This window comes from Cyprinodon tularosa, unplaced genomic scaffold, assembly GCF_016077235.1.
Source record: "Cyprinodon tularosa strain WSP-4 unplaced genomic scaffold, ASM1607723v1 ctg412, whole genome shotgun sequence".
NCBI lineage: Eukaryota > Metazoa > Chordata > Actinopteri > Cyprinodontiformes > Cyprinodontidae > Cyprinodon > Cyprinodon tularosa.
In genome coordinates, this window is record NW_024039133.1 from 87,215 (window position 1) to 102,951 (window position 15,737).

At 37.7% G+C, this 15,737-nt stretch overlaps 1 protein-coding gene and 1 long non-coding RNA gene across 5 annotated transcripts in view; one reads left to right on the forward strand and one right to left on the reverse strand.

The window, feature by feature from the left end:
* Positions 1-7,449, forward strand: part of LOC119792182 — an 80,230-nt gene extending 72,781 nt beyond the window's left edge. For both annotated transcript variants that reach the window (XR_005281949.1, XR_005281948.1), the window contains exon 5: positions 7,137-7,449. This is a non-coding gene — a long non-coding RNA (uncharacterized LOC119792182). The remainder of the gene's footprint in view (positions 1-7,136) is intronic.
* Positions 7,450-12,218: 4,769 nt separating this feature from the next.
* Positions 12,219-15,737, reverse strand: part of dhx38 (DEAH (Asp-Glu-Ala-His) box polypeptide 38) — a 29,583-nt gene continuing 26,064 nt past the window's right edge. For all 3 annotated transcript variants that reach the window (XM_038298715.1, XM_038298713.1, XM_038298714.1), the window contains 2 exons: positions 15,583-15,704; positions 12,219-13,215 (listed from right to left, as the gene is read on the reverse strand). In XM_038298715.1, the coding sequence (XP_038154643.1) occupies positions 13,134-13,215; positions 15,583-15,704 (204 nt within the window). In that variant the 3' untranslated portion in view covers positions 12,219-13,133. The remainder of the gene's footprint in view (positions 13,216-15,582; positions 15,705-15,737) is intronic.

The window sequence follows — 15,737 nt, forward strand, 5'->3', positions numbered from 1 at the left end:
TTTTCTGAACTTAAACTCAGCAAATTGAGATCATTGCTCTTAAACCTGAGCTTAAATGGAAGAATAAAGTAACCATATGCAGCAAAAATGTAAAGTGTTGGGCTATTTGATGTTTACATTGTCCTCCTACTTGGGCCGGCTCTGGTAAAGATTTACCAGTAGGAGTAATAAAAAGCCGAAAAAGTCAAACAGCCTTGCAATCATGTTACTGATTCTTTGTAACTGAATCTGTACTTGAAATAAACAAAATAAAATTGTTCCTATTTAAAAGGACTAGTCAGAAAATGCTGGACTTGCTGGTTGTGGTTAATTTTTTAAAAACATTAGACAAATCCAGACCTTGTTCTGAAGAACAGCTTACTTTAGACAAGCAGGTGGTTGCTAGAGGGATAGTAAATTACAGAAAATTATTTAAGGCTTCTCTTAAAGTGCAATGAGCTGTATCAGAAAGAATACCAGTCTAACTTAGGTCACAGTACACTTTAAAGCATGTACCATCACATGGGATGTTTCTGAAGCTATTCCTTTGTAATCAGACTATTTGACATTACAACTGCAATGGCTATTACAACTAAAATATTGTACAGCTTTGCATTTCACAGATTCCAGAAGCTGGTCAACTATACTTTACTGTAATGAAACACATGGCTCTCAGAAAGTGCTTACGCAAATAAATGTTGTTTTAGCTATTAAGAGAAAAGCTACAATTTAAATTATTTTCTGTTTTTATCAGTCAATTATCGTCACTTTCATTTTTCTAAAGATAATTGACAAAATGTGTACATCTTGCTACATATTTTTATTTCAAATAAAATATGCGGTCTTTCCAATCACTTTACACCTAAGAAAATAAAAGCTTTTATATGTTTTTTTTTTTTAAACAAACTTCATTATTTTGAACAATCATGATCTTACCAACAAGGTCTCGGTGCTTGTTTTCCTTTTTTTTTTCTTTGAGAATGTTATGAAGTTCTGAAGCTTTTCAACGGGTGTCTTTACTCATGCTTGTGTTAACTGGTACAGAGGATATGAAGAGCTGTGTGTTTCAGTCACAGTTGGATTAAAATATTTTTACTGGTATCAAATAATTATTTTATCTTTTTTCAGGAACAACAGTTTCTAGAAGGGCCACCATTTAGCATCAGTATACAGGCCATCATTACATTACTGGGATAGCCTTAGCATTCCTTATGTCCCAAAAGAGGGATGGCAAATCTATACAACCTATCTGTGTGACATGTTCCCTGCTTTTGCTTGGGTCGACTCTAGAGACTTCAATGACAAAGAAGAAAGCTTTCACGCAGCAGAGGAACGTTCCTGGAGTGGCTCATCTAAAACACAGGTCAATAGAAACACTCAGTAGCACATCACAGACACTAAAAAACAAAGATGCTTCATAACTCTGAGGACACTATTGTCTGCCTTGGTAACGATTTTCCCTCATCCTGGGATTAGCATAGGATCCAGTGCGTTTGTTTGACTAATGGTCTGTGTTTTCCAGCTGTGTAGGCAGCTTGAGAGTCATGGAAAGCTGACACATCAATGTTTGAAACGTACCACCTTCCCAAAAGGAAGCTCTGGGTCCTGTTGCTAATGAAGCCTCAACACAATGTCCTTGGTGTCTCAGAACAGAGGTTCCCCTTTACATTCAAACACATTTAGCACATCTCTTTTTCTTCACCCACAGTGACCCCGTCCTTAGGCTGGTCAGCTGCAGCGTCCCATCAATGACTGATGGCAAAAGCTTGTTAACATTGAAGACACTTTTCCGAAGTAGCTGGAAAATGTTGAGGCTGGCAAAAATAATCCATATTAAAAGGACAATGAAAGGCATTAGAGAAAAAATGTCTCAACTCCCTGGGGTAGATTGGTCCCCGGGAGTTTAAAAAGTTTCCACACAGAGGACCCAAGGACTCTCCATCCCATGTCCAGATAGAAGTGTTTATCTCTGTAATTGGTCACTGACAGCCCACAGGATACATCTCCCAGCCAGTGGTATAAAAGAAACTTTTAACCGTTTCTAAATAAAATATGAATTCAGTGTGTTGCCTTTGAAAGGGTTGCCTATTGATGGAATCATATCTCACGGCCGAAGCAATATCATTTTCCTCAGCCAGCATCTCCTTGCCTCTGAGTAAGCCCAGCTTGTGTTACCTGGCATTTTCTTGCAGCACCTTCTTATCCCACATCCTCTTAAATTGAAAGCAGGGAAATTGGAGCTGATTGAAGGGATTCCTTTTTGGTGATAGGCCAGAAGCAACATAAGGATAGGGAGAAAAAGATGTGAACCCAATCTGCCGTGTGTTGACTGTACTGATTGGGGGCTTGTGCTTAGACGAGCCTCTCTATCCCCTCGTTCCTTCTGTTTACTTTCAACCTCACCACTCCTTTGAATGAGAGCATCCTTCTCATTTCGCTCTCAGCTGGATCAGCTGCATCACAGGAGGCAGCCACCATTGCATGCCATTCAGATTAATTAAGAAGATAACAGCTTAACTTGTGCCAAAACGTGCAAGTTAGTGTTTTCATAACAGGAGTTCCATAGACTGTGTGTAGCAATATAAGAAGAATTGTGAAATGTAAAAAAAAAATCCCTAAGATTCTTCCTTAGTGGGTGTTTGTGGTATTAGTTTTCCACATTAAACCCAAATGCAAACTCAGCCCATTAAGGCCTGTTGGGTTACTGGAACAATGTCCTGTTTTGCAAGATCTGCAGGGAGCAATGATTGCAGCACTGGCCTAAGTGGCCAACATGGGACCCTGGGAATTTAACTCAGATAAATAAGGGCTGGAATAGCAAATAGAGGTTAAAGAAAAAAGTACATCTATTGTCGCACAGCATGTTTGTTTATTTATGATATCTAAAGGCCGGGTCTCTATGCAGGGTGGGGGCTGGAAAAATAACAGCTAGCCTATTGCTCTTAGTGTCCAGCTTCCCAGCTTTCATTAAGTGTTATTACCACTGCTGTGAAAGTGCTGGCCAGCCTGAGACCTGACATCCTCTAGTTGCCCATGCATTTGGATGTATTTTTGATCCCTCTTATCCACCACTGAGGAGGGGGAATTAAGGTAGCGAGACAGAGAGATCTTAGACAGATCTTAAGGTGGCATCCGTATCTGTAATGGGAAAGATAGTGCTAATAATTCATCCCATGATCAGTTCCCATACAGTGCTTGTGGATTATAGAATGTCGGTCACATTATCAACATTTGCAGATTATTATTTTAATAAATCTTTAATACTGTATTATTGCTATAGACCCATATATGTCTGATCAAATGTATTCAGTGTTTTTACTATGAAGTATATTTTTGTTATTATTGTTATTATTATGTATAATATTTATATGCTTTTCTAAAATGTGGATTTCAAGCAGGATGGTATTCATTAGCAATTTGCTATTGTTTTCCATTGCTCTAAGGCTTTGTCTTGATTGATGGCAGAGCTTGTGTTTATTTGTATATCGGGGTCTGAAAAATTTGTATGGTATGCTTTTTCAAGCAGAAGTTATCGACATTCGGTGTAAATGGTACTTGGGATTAGATTTTCACAGCAGATTGCTGTTATTAAGGGTAAAAAAGCCTACCCCTTTGAGCAGTCATCTTCCTGGGAGGCAATCCATTTCTCTTTCACGCAGCCCCGAGTGCCGGACCAGGCTCTTAATGCACTGAAGCAAAAGTGCTTCGGCCCGCAACCTTTCACGCCTTCAGCTCTCCTTTATGTGATTGAATAGTTAATAACTATAAGTCGCTTTTGAAAGCTTTGTGCCGCCGTCCTTCTTAGGCGCTGCTTGTCTTTTTGTCTGCTTGGCTGCTATACCTGTCAGCTGATCTGTCTGTCTGCATGTTTGCTTGCCCCAGATGGCAAGTCGACTTTTAGCCCACCTCCTCCACTCTAGCTCCTCTGACTTTTGTCTTTGTGTCCTGCCTGACTTACAGCTTGTGTGTCTGGATGTCTTGGTTTGTATATCCGCTTATTCAGGGCTGTGGATCCCCCTTTTTTTCTGGTGCTTCCTGTTTATCTTCCTGTAAGTTCGCACAAACCGACAGACTCCCTCACACAGCTCATTAGCTCATCCCACGCTCACAGCTCTGGCAGAATGTGACCCTGCCTCATTGTGTACCATGCTCATTTGTTCTCACTGCATGATGTGACTATTGCTTATTTATTCCCCACAGGGCTTCCATCCCACATTAGAATGATTGACTCATTTCATTCAGTGCACATTTCCAAGCATTATTCAATAAGCTAATTTCTCTTGGCATTCAATTCCTTTCCTTTTGCGATACTGACAAAATTCTAATGTTACTGAGGCACATTGCGATTCACAGGCGGATTTGTTTCTATAGCTAATTATCTGAGTTGTGGAATAATTTTGCACATGTGATGTTTTCTGTCCACTGGAACTGAGCCGCACAAAAGGCCAAACATTAACAATGCAGCCTGAATAGCTGAGGAGCCAATTGTGTACACAAGGCTGGCAGATGCGGTCAACAAGAAGCTTAAGAGGGATTGCGACGCTGTTGAGGCTCAGTCAAAATAAGCAGAGCAAATTTGCATTCTGTAAAAATGTCTGCTTAAGGATCTGTTTTCCAGATGAAAATGCCATCAACCAATCATTTAATAAGGCAATGTTTTGACAAAAAAGTATCCTAACTACCGTCTGCAGTCAAGAAACTTTGCCTGTATTGTTAGTTTCTGTGATTTCTTCTTTTTTTCCTGTTAACAGTCAAGTGCTTTTCTTCCTGAAGCGTCTATTTATCGACCAGGCCTCAATGACACAACACCTGCTACAAAAGTGCCTTGTGCACTGCTATGTCAGATGAGAGTAAAATATGTAAGCAACGAGTGGAAAAATGTTCAACAGAAGTAGCATCAGGACTGGGTACTGAACATTTTACATTTGACCCAATTCAAAACTGAATTATGATGGATCAGTAAACACATATTTTGTTTTGGATTTTTGTGTTTGAACTTAAGGACATTTTGATGTATCCAAACATCAGCAAAAAATTTGATATCCCTACACTTGATACTGCTCATGCCATTTTCAACTTGAATGCCCTCATATCCTGTTCTCTATTTGGTCTCTTCTACTAAGGATGAGAGCAAACGACATGACATAAGACTGGGGAAGAAAGAAGATAACAAAAACATTCAAAAAAATCTGTCATCCTTTTTCTGAAAAGTTTTCGACAAAGTCAATATTGATGCATCTTTCCTCATAAGACATATTAAGCCTTTTCTTTGTTCTCAGTGTAGATTTTAAAATTTATTTTACCACAGTCAGTGCTACAGGGGTGAAGCATATGAGAACATTGTAAGTGTTTTTTTCTGGAAGAACAATGTAAACATGAGGAATGCTGGAGGACATAGGGACCCTTTTTCATCATTCTATCTCTATTCTCCCACTCTGCAGAATTTTTTGGTTCATTCTCGTAACATTATGCGTCTGTTTTTTCCTCATCATACGTAGAATGACATGAAAGACATGAGCTGTGCAGTAGGGATACCGCCCTATACATAGGAGTGCTGCCACAAAGCCGAGTAGCTTCATCAGTTGAACGAATCCCTTACCCAAGAAACTTTATCATCTGCAAGCATTGATTCCATCTGCAGTACAAGTCTGTCTGCTCCCCAAAGAGATCCAAAGCTTCTCCTTATTAGTCAGCCTTAGAATGAGTTAGCATTTTTATAAAAGATTTAAGTTTGATTTTAAAATTTTAAATCTGCTTAACTTTGCTTTTACTAATTCCCTGCTAAAAGTGTACTTATTAAAGAAGCATATAACATTTTTGGAAATTTGTGGAAATTTGGATTTGGAAATTGGATTGGATTTATTGAGTCATCTCTTTTTATTAAGATCTTTGATGGATATAAATTTAGACTTGGTGAATGGTACATAAAATTATTAGGAGGCTTGTGAATTTATCAACAACATCCTTGGGGCCTTTTGGCCACTAAAACCTTATATGACCCAAGTAACAAGTGCCATTGTATGAAGCCACCGTTAACTAGGTGAGGTCGGCAGATGACAAATGGCCTCAGGCTACTATGTTGTCTGACCTTACCACCTAAGCAAGGTAACACTCGTTATGTTCAGAGCTCTTAGAACACTGGTTGGTGTGAGCTATTACCCAGTACCTTAGTTCTTTTTGGCTCTTCTATAAAACGAAGTATAAAATACATAACCTTCTAGAAATTAATATGATATATATTCCACATCAATATATATATATATATATATATATATATATATATATATATATATATATATATATATATATATATATATATATATATATATATATATATATATATAACATATCAAATACACTCTTTAAAGATGTTTAGCAAAAGACACTGTTAAAGAATCAAAAGAGAATCCTGCTTATAGCCAGATACTTGTCTGTTTTTCTCCTGAAGTAATCTAGTCTTACAATATGTCATTTAAAAGATCAAATTTAAAATAAATGAGCAGGTAATGCATTCAGAGCTCTTTTCAGCATTTGTCTGTGCTAGGAAGGTTTTAAAAAGTGAAATTTAAACTTTAGCATTGCCAGCTACTGTTGTAGAACTGTAGGAAAGTCTATATTCCCAAAATAACAGATGGTGAAAAACCATGCAAAAGTTTACCCATTTATGGTAAGAACATCTATGAAATCCAGAAAACTCAAGAACTTACAGTATTAAACCTGTTTACTAGAATATTTGATGATCAGTTTGACAAACTGTGACGGACGACATAAATCCCAGATTTTCAGAGCATAAGAGAATTATGAAAATAAAATGTATTTGAAATGTCCTCCTCTTATTAAATTTGGATACTATTCGTTTCACGTGCGTTAGATTTCGGATTTTATTGTGGCTTTTAATTACACTGACAAATAGGTATTATTTGTGGATACTACTCTTGTTTAAATATGTCAACCCTGATTGTTATTCAAACTCACTTTAGGGTAGCAATTATCGATTTTTGCAAGAAAACAAAAAACAAATTGCTTTTCTTACTTTTTGCATGGAATAGTTTCCAAAAAAAATATATCCCATCAAAGGATTTTATTCAATTCTTTTTTAACAGCCCTTTGTGATCTTTGATCACCCACTTAATGGAATATCTGCTATTGTTCTGCAGGATTTTGACAACAACGGGTGTGCTGATTGCAAGATGACAGTCCCAGAGAGGAAACCAAATCTCCTAACCTTTGTTTTTCATCAGTCATTATTGGACAGAGATGGAAGATGTCCTGCTGCAGATTTCATCCCTGATGGGACCTTGTCCTTCTGCAGACAAATCAAATGATTCAAATGACCTTCTGTTATTTATGAAAAGAACAGAAATGTGATGTTACGTTTTAAAGTTGAGTGTTTAGAGAGTTTAAAATATAATAATACATGGAAAACAATAAAGGCTCCTACAACCATCATATACATGGTGTGATTTGTGTCATTGTTAATCTATTTTTTGCCTTTTTTTTATTTTACGTCAGTATATTTTATCCCATATTGTTAGTACTTCAACGTAATAACTGTATTTCTATGCTAAAATCTACAAAAGAATATATACTTGAGTCGCATACAGCAACTACCCCTGAAGAAAAATGCCCACAAGCCAAACCAGCCAAAAATCTTAATGAGTCTGGCCAGATAAAAAGAGGGAATTTCAGCAAAATAAAAGAATAATAAAGGTATAAAATCCTTAACAAGTCTGCCTTTGTTCTTCCACCCCACCCACCATAAGAAGGCATAGCTGCAGCTCTGAGGGCAGCTCTGAGAGTTCCATGCCCATCGGCCTTCAATCACATGGGATGTCTGAGTTTGACAGTATAAAGTCTTTCTTCTAGAACAAAATAAGACCCCTAAGCAATAGTGGATGAGATGTTAGTAACTATGCACTCCATAGGGAAGTAGATCAAGCTTGGTAGTAAAGTATACACAAAGTGCTGGTTGGGGATAAAACAATGGACCTTTGAAAACACGACTGGATGCCACAACAGGCTCCCAATCCTTGCAATTAAGTGTTCTGAAAATGCATCTATATTTTTGGGTTCACAAGTAAAACAAGGTACTCTCTTTAATTTATGCATTGAAAGTGTTGAACTTTGTGATCTTTACTATTTTCCAAATGAAGTTTCAGTCTTCTAACAGCTGTCTTCTAACAGCAGCATCTTGTCTTTCTGCAGAGCTGAGTAAGTCATCATGGAGGAGATGAGTTTAAAGTAAAGAGTAAAACTATTCACTGAATGGGAAACAAGATGAATTGACATGTTCATTACACAGAAATGTCTCTAACTTAGACTGCTAAGTAAATCGAAAATATTTTATTTTTTTCATTAGGACTACAGGTGCATTCTGTCTGATGGTCTGCTATCGGTACCAAAATAAGGGAGTGTTACTGGTCCAGAGCTCAGCCAACAGGATTAACGTGGCACTTTGACAAAACAATGAAACAGACAACCCCTTTTAAGATCAACTTTGGTTGTAGAGAACTCAGCCTGAAATGAAATTATAACACTAGCAAATTGTGAGAATTTTGGGAAAATGTAAGATTCAATATAATTTCCATTAGTCGATGCCGTTCTAAAGCAACCTAATTAACTTGGAATAGATGTTCTTCATCCTCTAAGGGTGGAAAAATAGTAGCTCTCCGCAGGTGTTGGGAAAGTCGTTACTAAAACAAAAGAACTGAGTAAGGACTAAAATTCAGCCAATTGCTTCGAGGTCTAGTTGCCACAGGACATACTGTATCTTGCTGGATTTGATTCTGTAAAAAAAAAAAAGGCAAGTCTGCTTTTGGCCACATAAAACTATACTTGCATTGACTGGACATAGTGATGCATCTTTCATTCATTCTTAAAAAAGGGAGAATTCAAGGAAGCATTCAACCATAGGTACACCATTGGAATGATCAGGACTGGTGGTGGGAAGGTGATTCAAGGTGATTCAATCCGTATAAATGGCACGACAATAACAAACTAAAAGAAAAATACATCAAGATTCTGAAATATCTCATCAAGACATATGCAGAAAATTTTGGACTTGAAAGCAAGCCAAAGATTAGGGTGATTGCAAAGAGGCCTTCCAGACTCAAAAAACGTGGAAGTGACTGATCTAAGGTACCAGAAGAAACAAGTAGGAAGTTTGTCAGGAATTATGTGAAGTATTCAACGACTATAAAGGGCATTGTGTCTTGTTTATTGAGAATTGAGAAGTTTAGACATGTCAAATAGATTTAAAAAACATCTATATTTCTTGCATTGTCTAAAATTTCAAAGGGGAATCTCTTGTCAATCAGAAAACCTCTTTGTTGAATAAAATGAATGTATACTTAAATTTGCTAAGGTTCTAAATAATTGGATTTCTCTTTATCAACTCCCTAAGGACAACGACAAAAGCTAAATGCATGATAAACAAAGCCTTGGATGTTTCCAGCTCTGAAGCTTTTGAGTGTGGGGAAAGAACAAAGATTTTGTGTGTGTCATATGATGATGTATTTAAAGTCAGTTTATTCATAACATGTTACTGTTTAACCAAAGTGTCTGTTATTCGTTTAGACTCTGACAACATTCCATTATTGTAAGTAAGGGGGAACGAACGCTGCTCAGGCAGAACAGGGCTGGTTACTGTGCAATAGGGGCCGTATGATGAACTGTTCTCTCTTTGCAAAGATAAAAATAATGTGCTGACTGAGTGAAATCCATCAATCTCTGTTTATTTAACTGGAGCAAACAGTTGAATACTTTTTTTCCAAACTACAACAGCTAAGTAGTTATCAATGCAGTTGGTATTTTCTAGGCTACAACAGATGTGGGACATTATTCCCAGAACCAAATTCCATGGAAAATCAAAACCAGCAAGGCTTAAACTTGGTGTGTGTGTAGAGGCAGTGCTGACCCTTAAACTCCATTAGAAAGAATGCATCTTTCATAAGGAAAATGTGCACAACTAAAACTCACTGCTGATCTTTAAATAAGAAACATCCTTTTGAGGTAAGAGGCATGTACTTTCCCACATAATCCGCGTCCCTCACAGAAAGTTTTTGTTTTGCTTCATTTTTCTTATACATCTCCTGCTGTCTGTTTATTCAGTTCCAAAATATCACAGTTCAGTGGTTTTAATCTCGTTTCCTCCCATGAACATGCTGTTTGTTGCAGGGATGTAACACACAAACAGGCATTAGTGTTCCAGCTGGCCATTGCACACCGAATTGAAAGCCACTCGATCACAAAAAAGCAGTTATAAAGTGAAGGACAACTAACAACAAGCATACATATCCTCCCATTTCCAACATAAACCACATGTGGGTTTGGAGCCGCCGAACGTAAAGGACTACAGAAAAACAAGGGGTGAGGTGTGGGGCTGTGTAACATTCAAAATTCAATCAAGTGAAGGCCATCTCCAGCGGGGTAACAGCGTGTGTGTGGGGGGGGGGGGGGGGGGGGGGGGGGTCTAACTCAGCTGAAGTTTCCACTGGGCCTGCTGAGCTCCTAATGCAGCCTTGGATGTAATTGGGTCCCAGAAGGCTGTTCATTATTGCTGGTGAGCGAGGCAACAAAACAGAAAAAGGGGGTAGAGGGAAAAAGAAAATGTCTCATTCTTTGCTCAGTGCCTTTGTCTTGGCAACATTATGGGACACGAGTTAATTAAAAGAGCAGTTGATGCCTCTGTTTTTCTCATCAATCTCACTTCTGCTCTTATTAAGTTTGTAATGACAGTGGAGCTTGTCGCTGTCTGCAAGCAGACTTTAAACGAGAGAGAAGGGCAGTTAACACAAGGGACAACTAATTTCAACAAATCTCTCAGTGGTCAACATCTAACATCACAATAATCTCTTCATCAAATCTAAGGCTAAGTGATATATAGTCTGCAGGGGATTTACATGTCCTCTTATGTAGAGGCAGCTTTATTCATTCGGGTGTGGCTGAGGAGCCCATTTAAAAGGCGTGGCTCCAGCTCCGATCTACAACGCCTTGGAGGCCGTTTTAATTCTTTACATCATTACAAGACTCTCTCAAGAAAGCTAGAGTAAAGGTAACTGCTGACACAGTCATTCACAAAGATTATTTCATAATGCCAGCCTATAGCTCAGATTTATCTCATTAAATTTGAGTCCATTTTGTCCATCCCCTTATCCGCCTGCCACACTCAGTCAGGAAAACTGAGTAGAGGGTCGAGGGCACACTTATGAGGTGCCTATTTGCATGAGGGTTACAGCTAGACAGATGAACACTGACCAATTAAAAAATGATTAAAGCACTGGGATTCAGCAGAGAAAAACATTGTTAGTTACTGAGCATATTTTTGTTTTTCCCTCTGGATCCGTGCCAGTTGGAAACCTCTGCTAAAACCTTTCTTTCCAAGAAAAACTGCTTAAGACTTTTCCACATCATCAAAGCATTGGCTCAACAATCTGGTGACCTGGAGATTTTACATACCGCTTCAGTAATACAAGAAAAAAAGACAGGGATCATTCTGGTAGATGTTGCATAATGTAAGGGAGGAATGATATGCTTTATTTTTTTCCCCTTTTCTTTGATTTTCCTTCACTCTTGCTAAAAGTGAATACAGTAATAACATTAATACTGTGGATCTGTATTTGCTTTGTAAAAACGAGACCTTATTTAGATAATGGTTGTCAATGGAACAAGATCCTAAGAGCAATAAAGTTTTAAAAGTTGATTTTACTACTAGGTTTAGGTAACTATTAATCTACATTTTTTATTTATTTTTTTATTCAAATGTTGGTCTGTTCAAAAAGTGTATTTTAGGAGTCAGTAACAAAACAGAAGTCAAAGAAGGCTTAAGGATTCGTTTTTGGCATTTTCTAATTTATGCCTTGGTTTGGTAAAATCCATTTATTTTAATCCAAGCAGCTTCCCAACTGATCTTTATCCACAATGTATCCATCTTTATTTTCTCCACTGCTTAATTAAGGTTGTGGCTGAAGAGAATGGTTCTGTTATTGGCTTGCTTGCACATGCTCAGCTGTGAACTTGTAAATTAATCACACACCATTGTTTACTCTTGCTTATGCATCTGTAAAAATAAATCACTGAACCTGCAACTAGACAATTTATAGCCTCATTTTCCATCGCTTTCACTTATTAAGCAATTATTTGTGCCATTGAAAAACCAACCTAAATGTGCATGTATAAATCAAACATCGATTTAACAAAAGAAGTAAGATCCTACAGTATCAAATGAAATGATCTTCTTAAAAAAAAAGGATAGACAATGTTTATTTTTTTTAAATCTACATCAAATGTTAGAGGTTGGCATGTGAGTCAAGAGAACTACACTGTTTACAGTTTATCTGCAGCTGTTTGATATTCCAGCTAGAGATGCAGCAATCAATTGGCCAGAGTTCGACATTAAATGGTCTTTCTTTGATCATTTCTGATTGATCACTGACAGGTCAAATACTGAAAAATCAGACTTTTTTTGTATTTCCTTAAATGCATCAAAAAAGGGCTTCATTTTCAGTCTAAGAATGCTAAAACAATAAAAACAGAGTATAGTCTATGATACTGTAACAGGTAATATGACGAGGTTCCGTTACCAATGCTGCAAACCACATTACCGAGTTGGAACAGGGTCTACACAAAGTAAAAATGGTCAAATATCAAAGCAATTGTGTGCATTGCATTCCAACTGTATATCTGTACACTTATGTCACAAGTACAGTTTGAGTACTTCAGTCTGAAGAGAAGCCCTTCAAGGTAATGCACACTGTTCAGCCCACCACACTACTAACAACTATTAACAGACACAAAGCAGCAACATTGAATTGTTTTTCTTTCTTTAGTTGGTCTCTGACAATAGAACAAAAAAAAGGTCAAATTTCCCATCGAATGTAAAATTATTGTTTTGTCAAGAAGGCAAATGCAACTACAGAATAGACAAAAAGACAAAGAAAATAAAACCATGGGGTCTTTTTTTATGCATAGGAGGCTGGTAGTGGCTGCTGATGAGCTCTTCAAGATTTATACAAGCCTTATACAAGTTCTCACTCTAGTGGCCTGTAGGTGAACTGCAGAGGAGACCGAAGGGAGCAGATGAGTGAAATGTTTTGTGTTCTGCCGATGTGATTCAGGTTTGGATCGCTGTGTTTCTAAGACGCTAAGGTGGGTTTTCACAATCCGAAGCGAGCCGGGGTGCGTCTGGGTGTCATGGGGGCCTCCTCTTTCCTTCCTGGGGTGCAGATTTTCACTGCCCTGAATCAAGACAAAGGGGAAACAGAGCACCGAATGTTTATTTGCTGAAACAAGGAAATAGTTATTCACCTGCTTTTTTCTTCAGTACAGCCACTTTTCATGTCTTCTTAAAGGGTGCTGGGACATGGACCCTGATGCCTCTGACAAAATCATCCATCATCTTTAATTATGTGACAATGACACTGTCCGCTCCTTCCTCATCTCTCCCTGTTGCCCACATAGATGCAGCAATTACAACATCAGGCCTTAACCTCCTTTCTGCCACTGGGGGGTTTTCACCAGAGCTATTTTTGTGATATTCTGGGACTCCCTTAATATCCTGTAAGCTTTTCTCTCTGGGCACTACATCTATTAGGTTTAATTAGCTTAACAACAACAAATTTGATTCATCTTCCAAAACTTCAAGAACACAGTGCAGATTTATCTTAGTTAATTCATGACTATTGAGACGTTACCTTACCACTTATTAGATAAGCTTCAGTGCAGTTCATGGTGACTGTTATGAACCAACTAACCAAATCTTAGTCTTAGTTAGTTGAAATTAACAAATAATTGAGGAAATTAATAAAAAAAAATAATAATTTTCAATTATGACCTTTTATGATTTTAAAACCTATAGAGATTTCAATCTAATGAATTGTTTCAACAGTCTGAAGTAAAATGATTAGATTTAAAACTTTTATTTAAAATAAGAATTATTAATAACGTTTCAATCAAGGTTAAACTGAGTTTACCTAATACATTCCCAACTAGGGATACACAACTTTATAACATGAAACCAAGCTCTAGATCAGATGTGGACAACCAAAGTTAGGTAATCAAACATATAAGTGATAAAGAAAATTGTTGCCACGCATGTTAGAGCCTACCAAGAATTGCCTATGAGCAATTTATTGCGATTGCAACATGATCCCAATGAAAGGGGCATATAAGGCTCTGGACACTAAGAGCCTGATTTTTAAAAACACAAAATAAAGACTAATGAATTGCAAGGACAAAAAACAAGCAACACCGAAAAATTAATAAATGTGCAGTTATTGGCTATGTCAATCTAAAAAAAAAAAAGGGTTATTCAACAGGTTTGGACAATTACAATTAAATGAGGGAACTGCGTATGCATGGAGTTTGAGAGTGGCCATAAAAACATTACACATTAAACATTACTCACTAATCCTTGGATTTGAAGATAATAATAAAAACTAGAAAATAATAATAAAAGCAATGATAACACTAACAAAAGGATGGTGATCAGATTAAGAGCCAGATTAAGTTCTAAACAGCTTTTTTTTTTTCCCTCACCGACTAAGGAGCACTTACCAAAATATTACAAACCAAAGTAAGCCCACAACAATTTCATACAACAGAAGTGTTTACAGATAACGAGTTCAAACAGGTGCAGGTGATAAATGTGACGAGTGGGAACTGGAGAGCTCCTTAAAGAAACAGTAAAATAACTTAATGCATATTTGCATCATTGCACTTAAATAAATAACTTTTTTTAATTATTATTACCATGTGTGAATAGGTAGAAATAGCAATGTCATTTCTTCAAGCTTTCTTAGTATATTTAGCAATCGGCATTAGTAAAAATGAAGATTAATCCTGACTTGAAACTTGTATAAAAACATTGATTAGTTTCCCTTTTATCAAACTAAACCGTTCTATGTTTATATAAAGCAGTAGTAGCTTGGCTTCTTATTAACTGGGAGCAGGAATGATGATGATGAGCAGCTGCCAGATCAAATATGCCATCCTAATAACATTGAGTTCAGTCAGAAGGCACTAGTGAGACCTGCAGGTGAACAAAGGAACCAACTCACATTAGAGAGCTTTTAACTTTTACGACCAACTTACTCTGCCTAAATCTAATTTTTAATCCTAAAACCCCAGTGTGATTATTTCCAATGTAACTGTCACACTAAATTCAGAGTAGATAAACCAGCTGATTAATTAACAGTAAGAGTTCTTTTTAAATCAGTCTTTATGGCCCCATTTCTCTGTGTGAAGCTCGCAGATGGGTGTGAAATTAATTTTTTGGTTTAATTTGAAAACGAACGTTCCCCTCCTTCCCTCTGTTCTGCTGTGGCACAATTTAAATTGCTGCAGTAATGGGGGTCAGCCTGGAGTCAATATTATTTCTTTTTGTCTCGTCTGGAGGGACCAGAGGTGAGACAAGCTCATCACGGAGAGTGAGAAAGGTGGAGTCGAGAGAGTGGGAGAGGAGGAAGGCGACGGCAGGGTGGAGGCGGGGACCGGCAGAGAAGTAGAAATGAAACTCTTCTATTCTTGACAGTGCATGGCAAATGAGAAGCCAAGATGAAGGCCTGCTAAACAGTGAACACAACGTGGTGAAGACACATCGTTTACCTCACACTGCTGGTGTTGCTCTTCCTCTCCTGCTCCTCTCGACGTGCTCTCAGCTGCTCCTGAGCTAGGACCATCTCCTGCTCCATGTTGGTCAGCTCCTCCTTGGCTCGCCGACGATTCTCCTACAGGAGGCACACAGAGAGATAAAGGAGCCC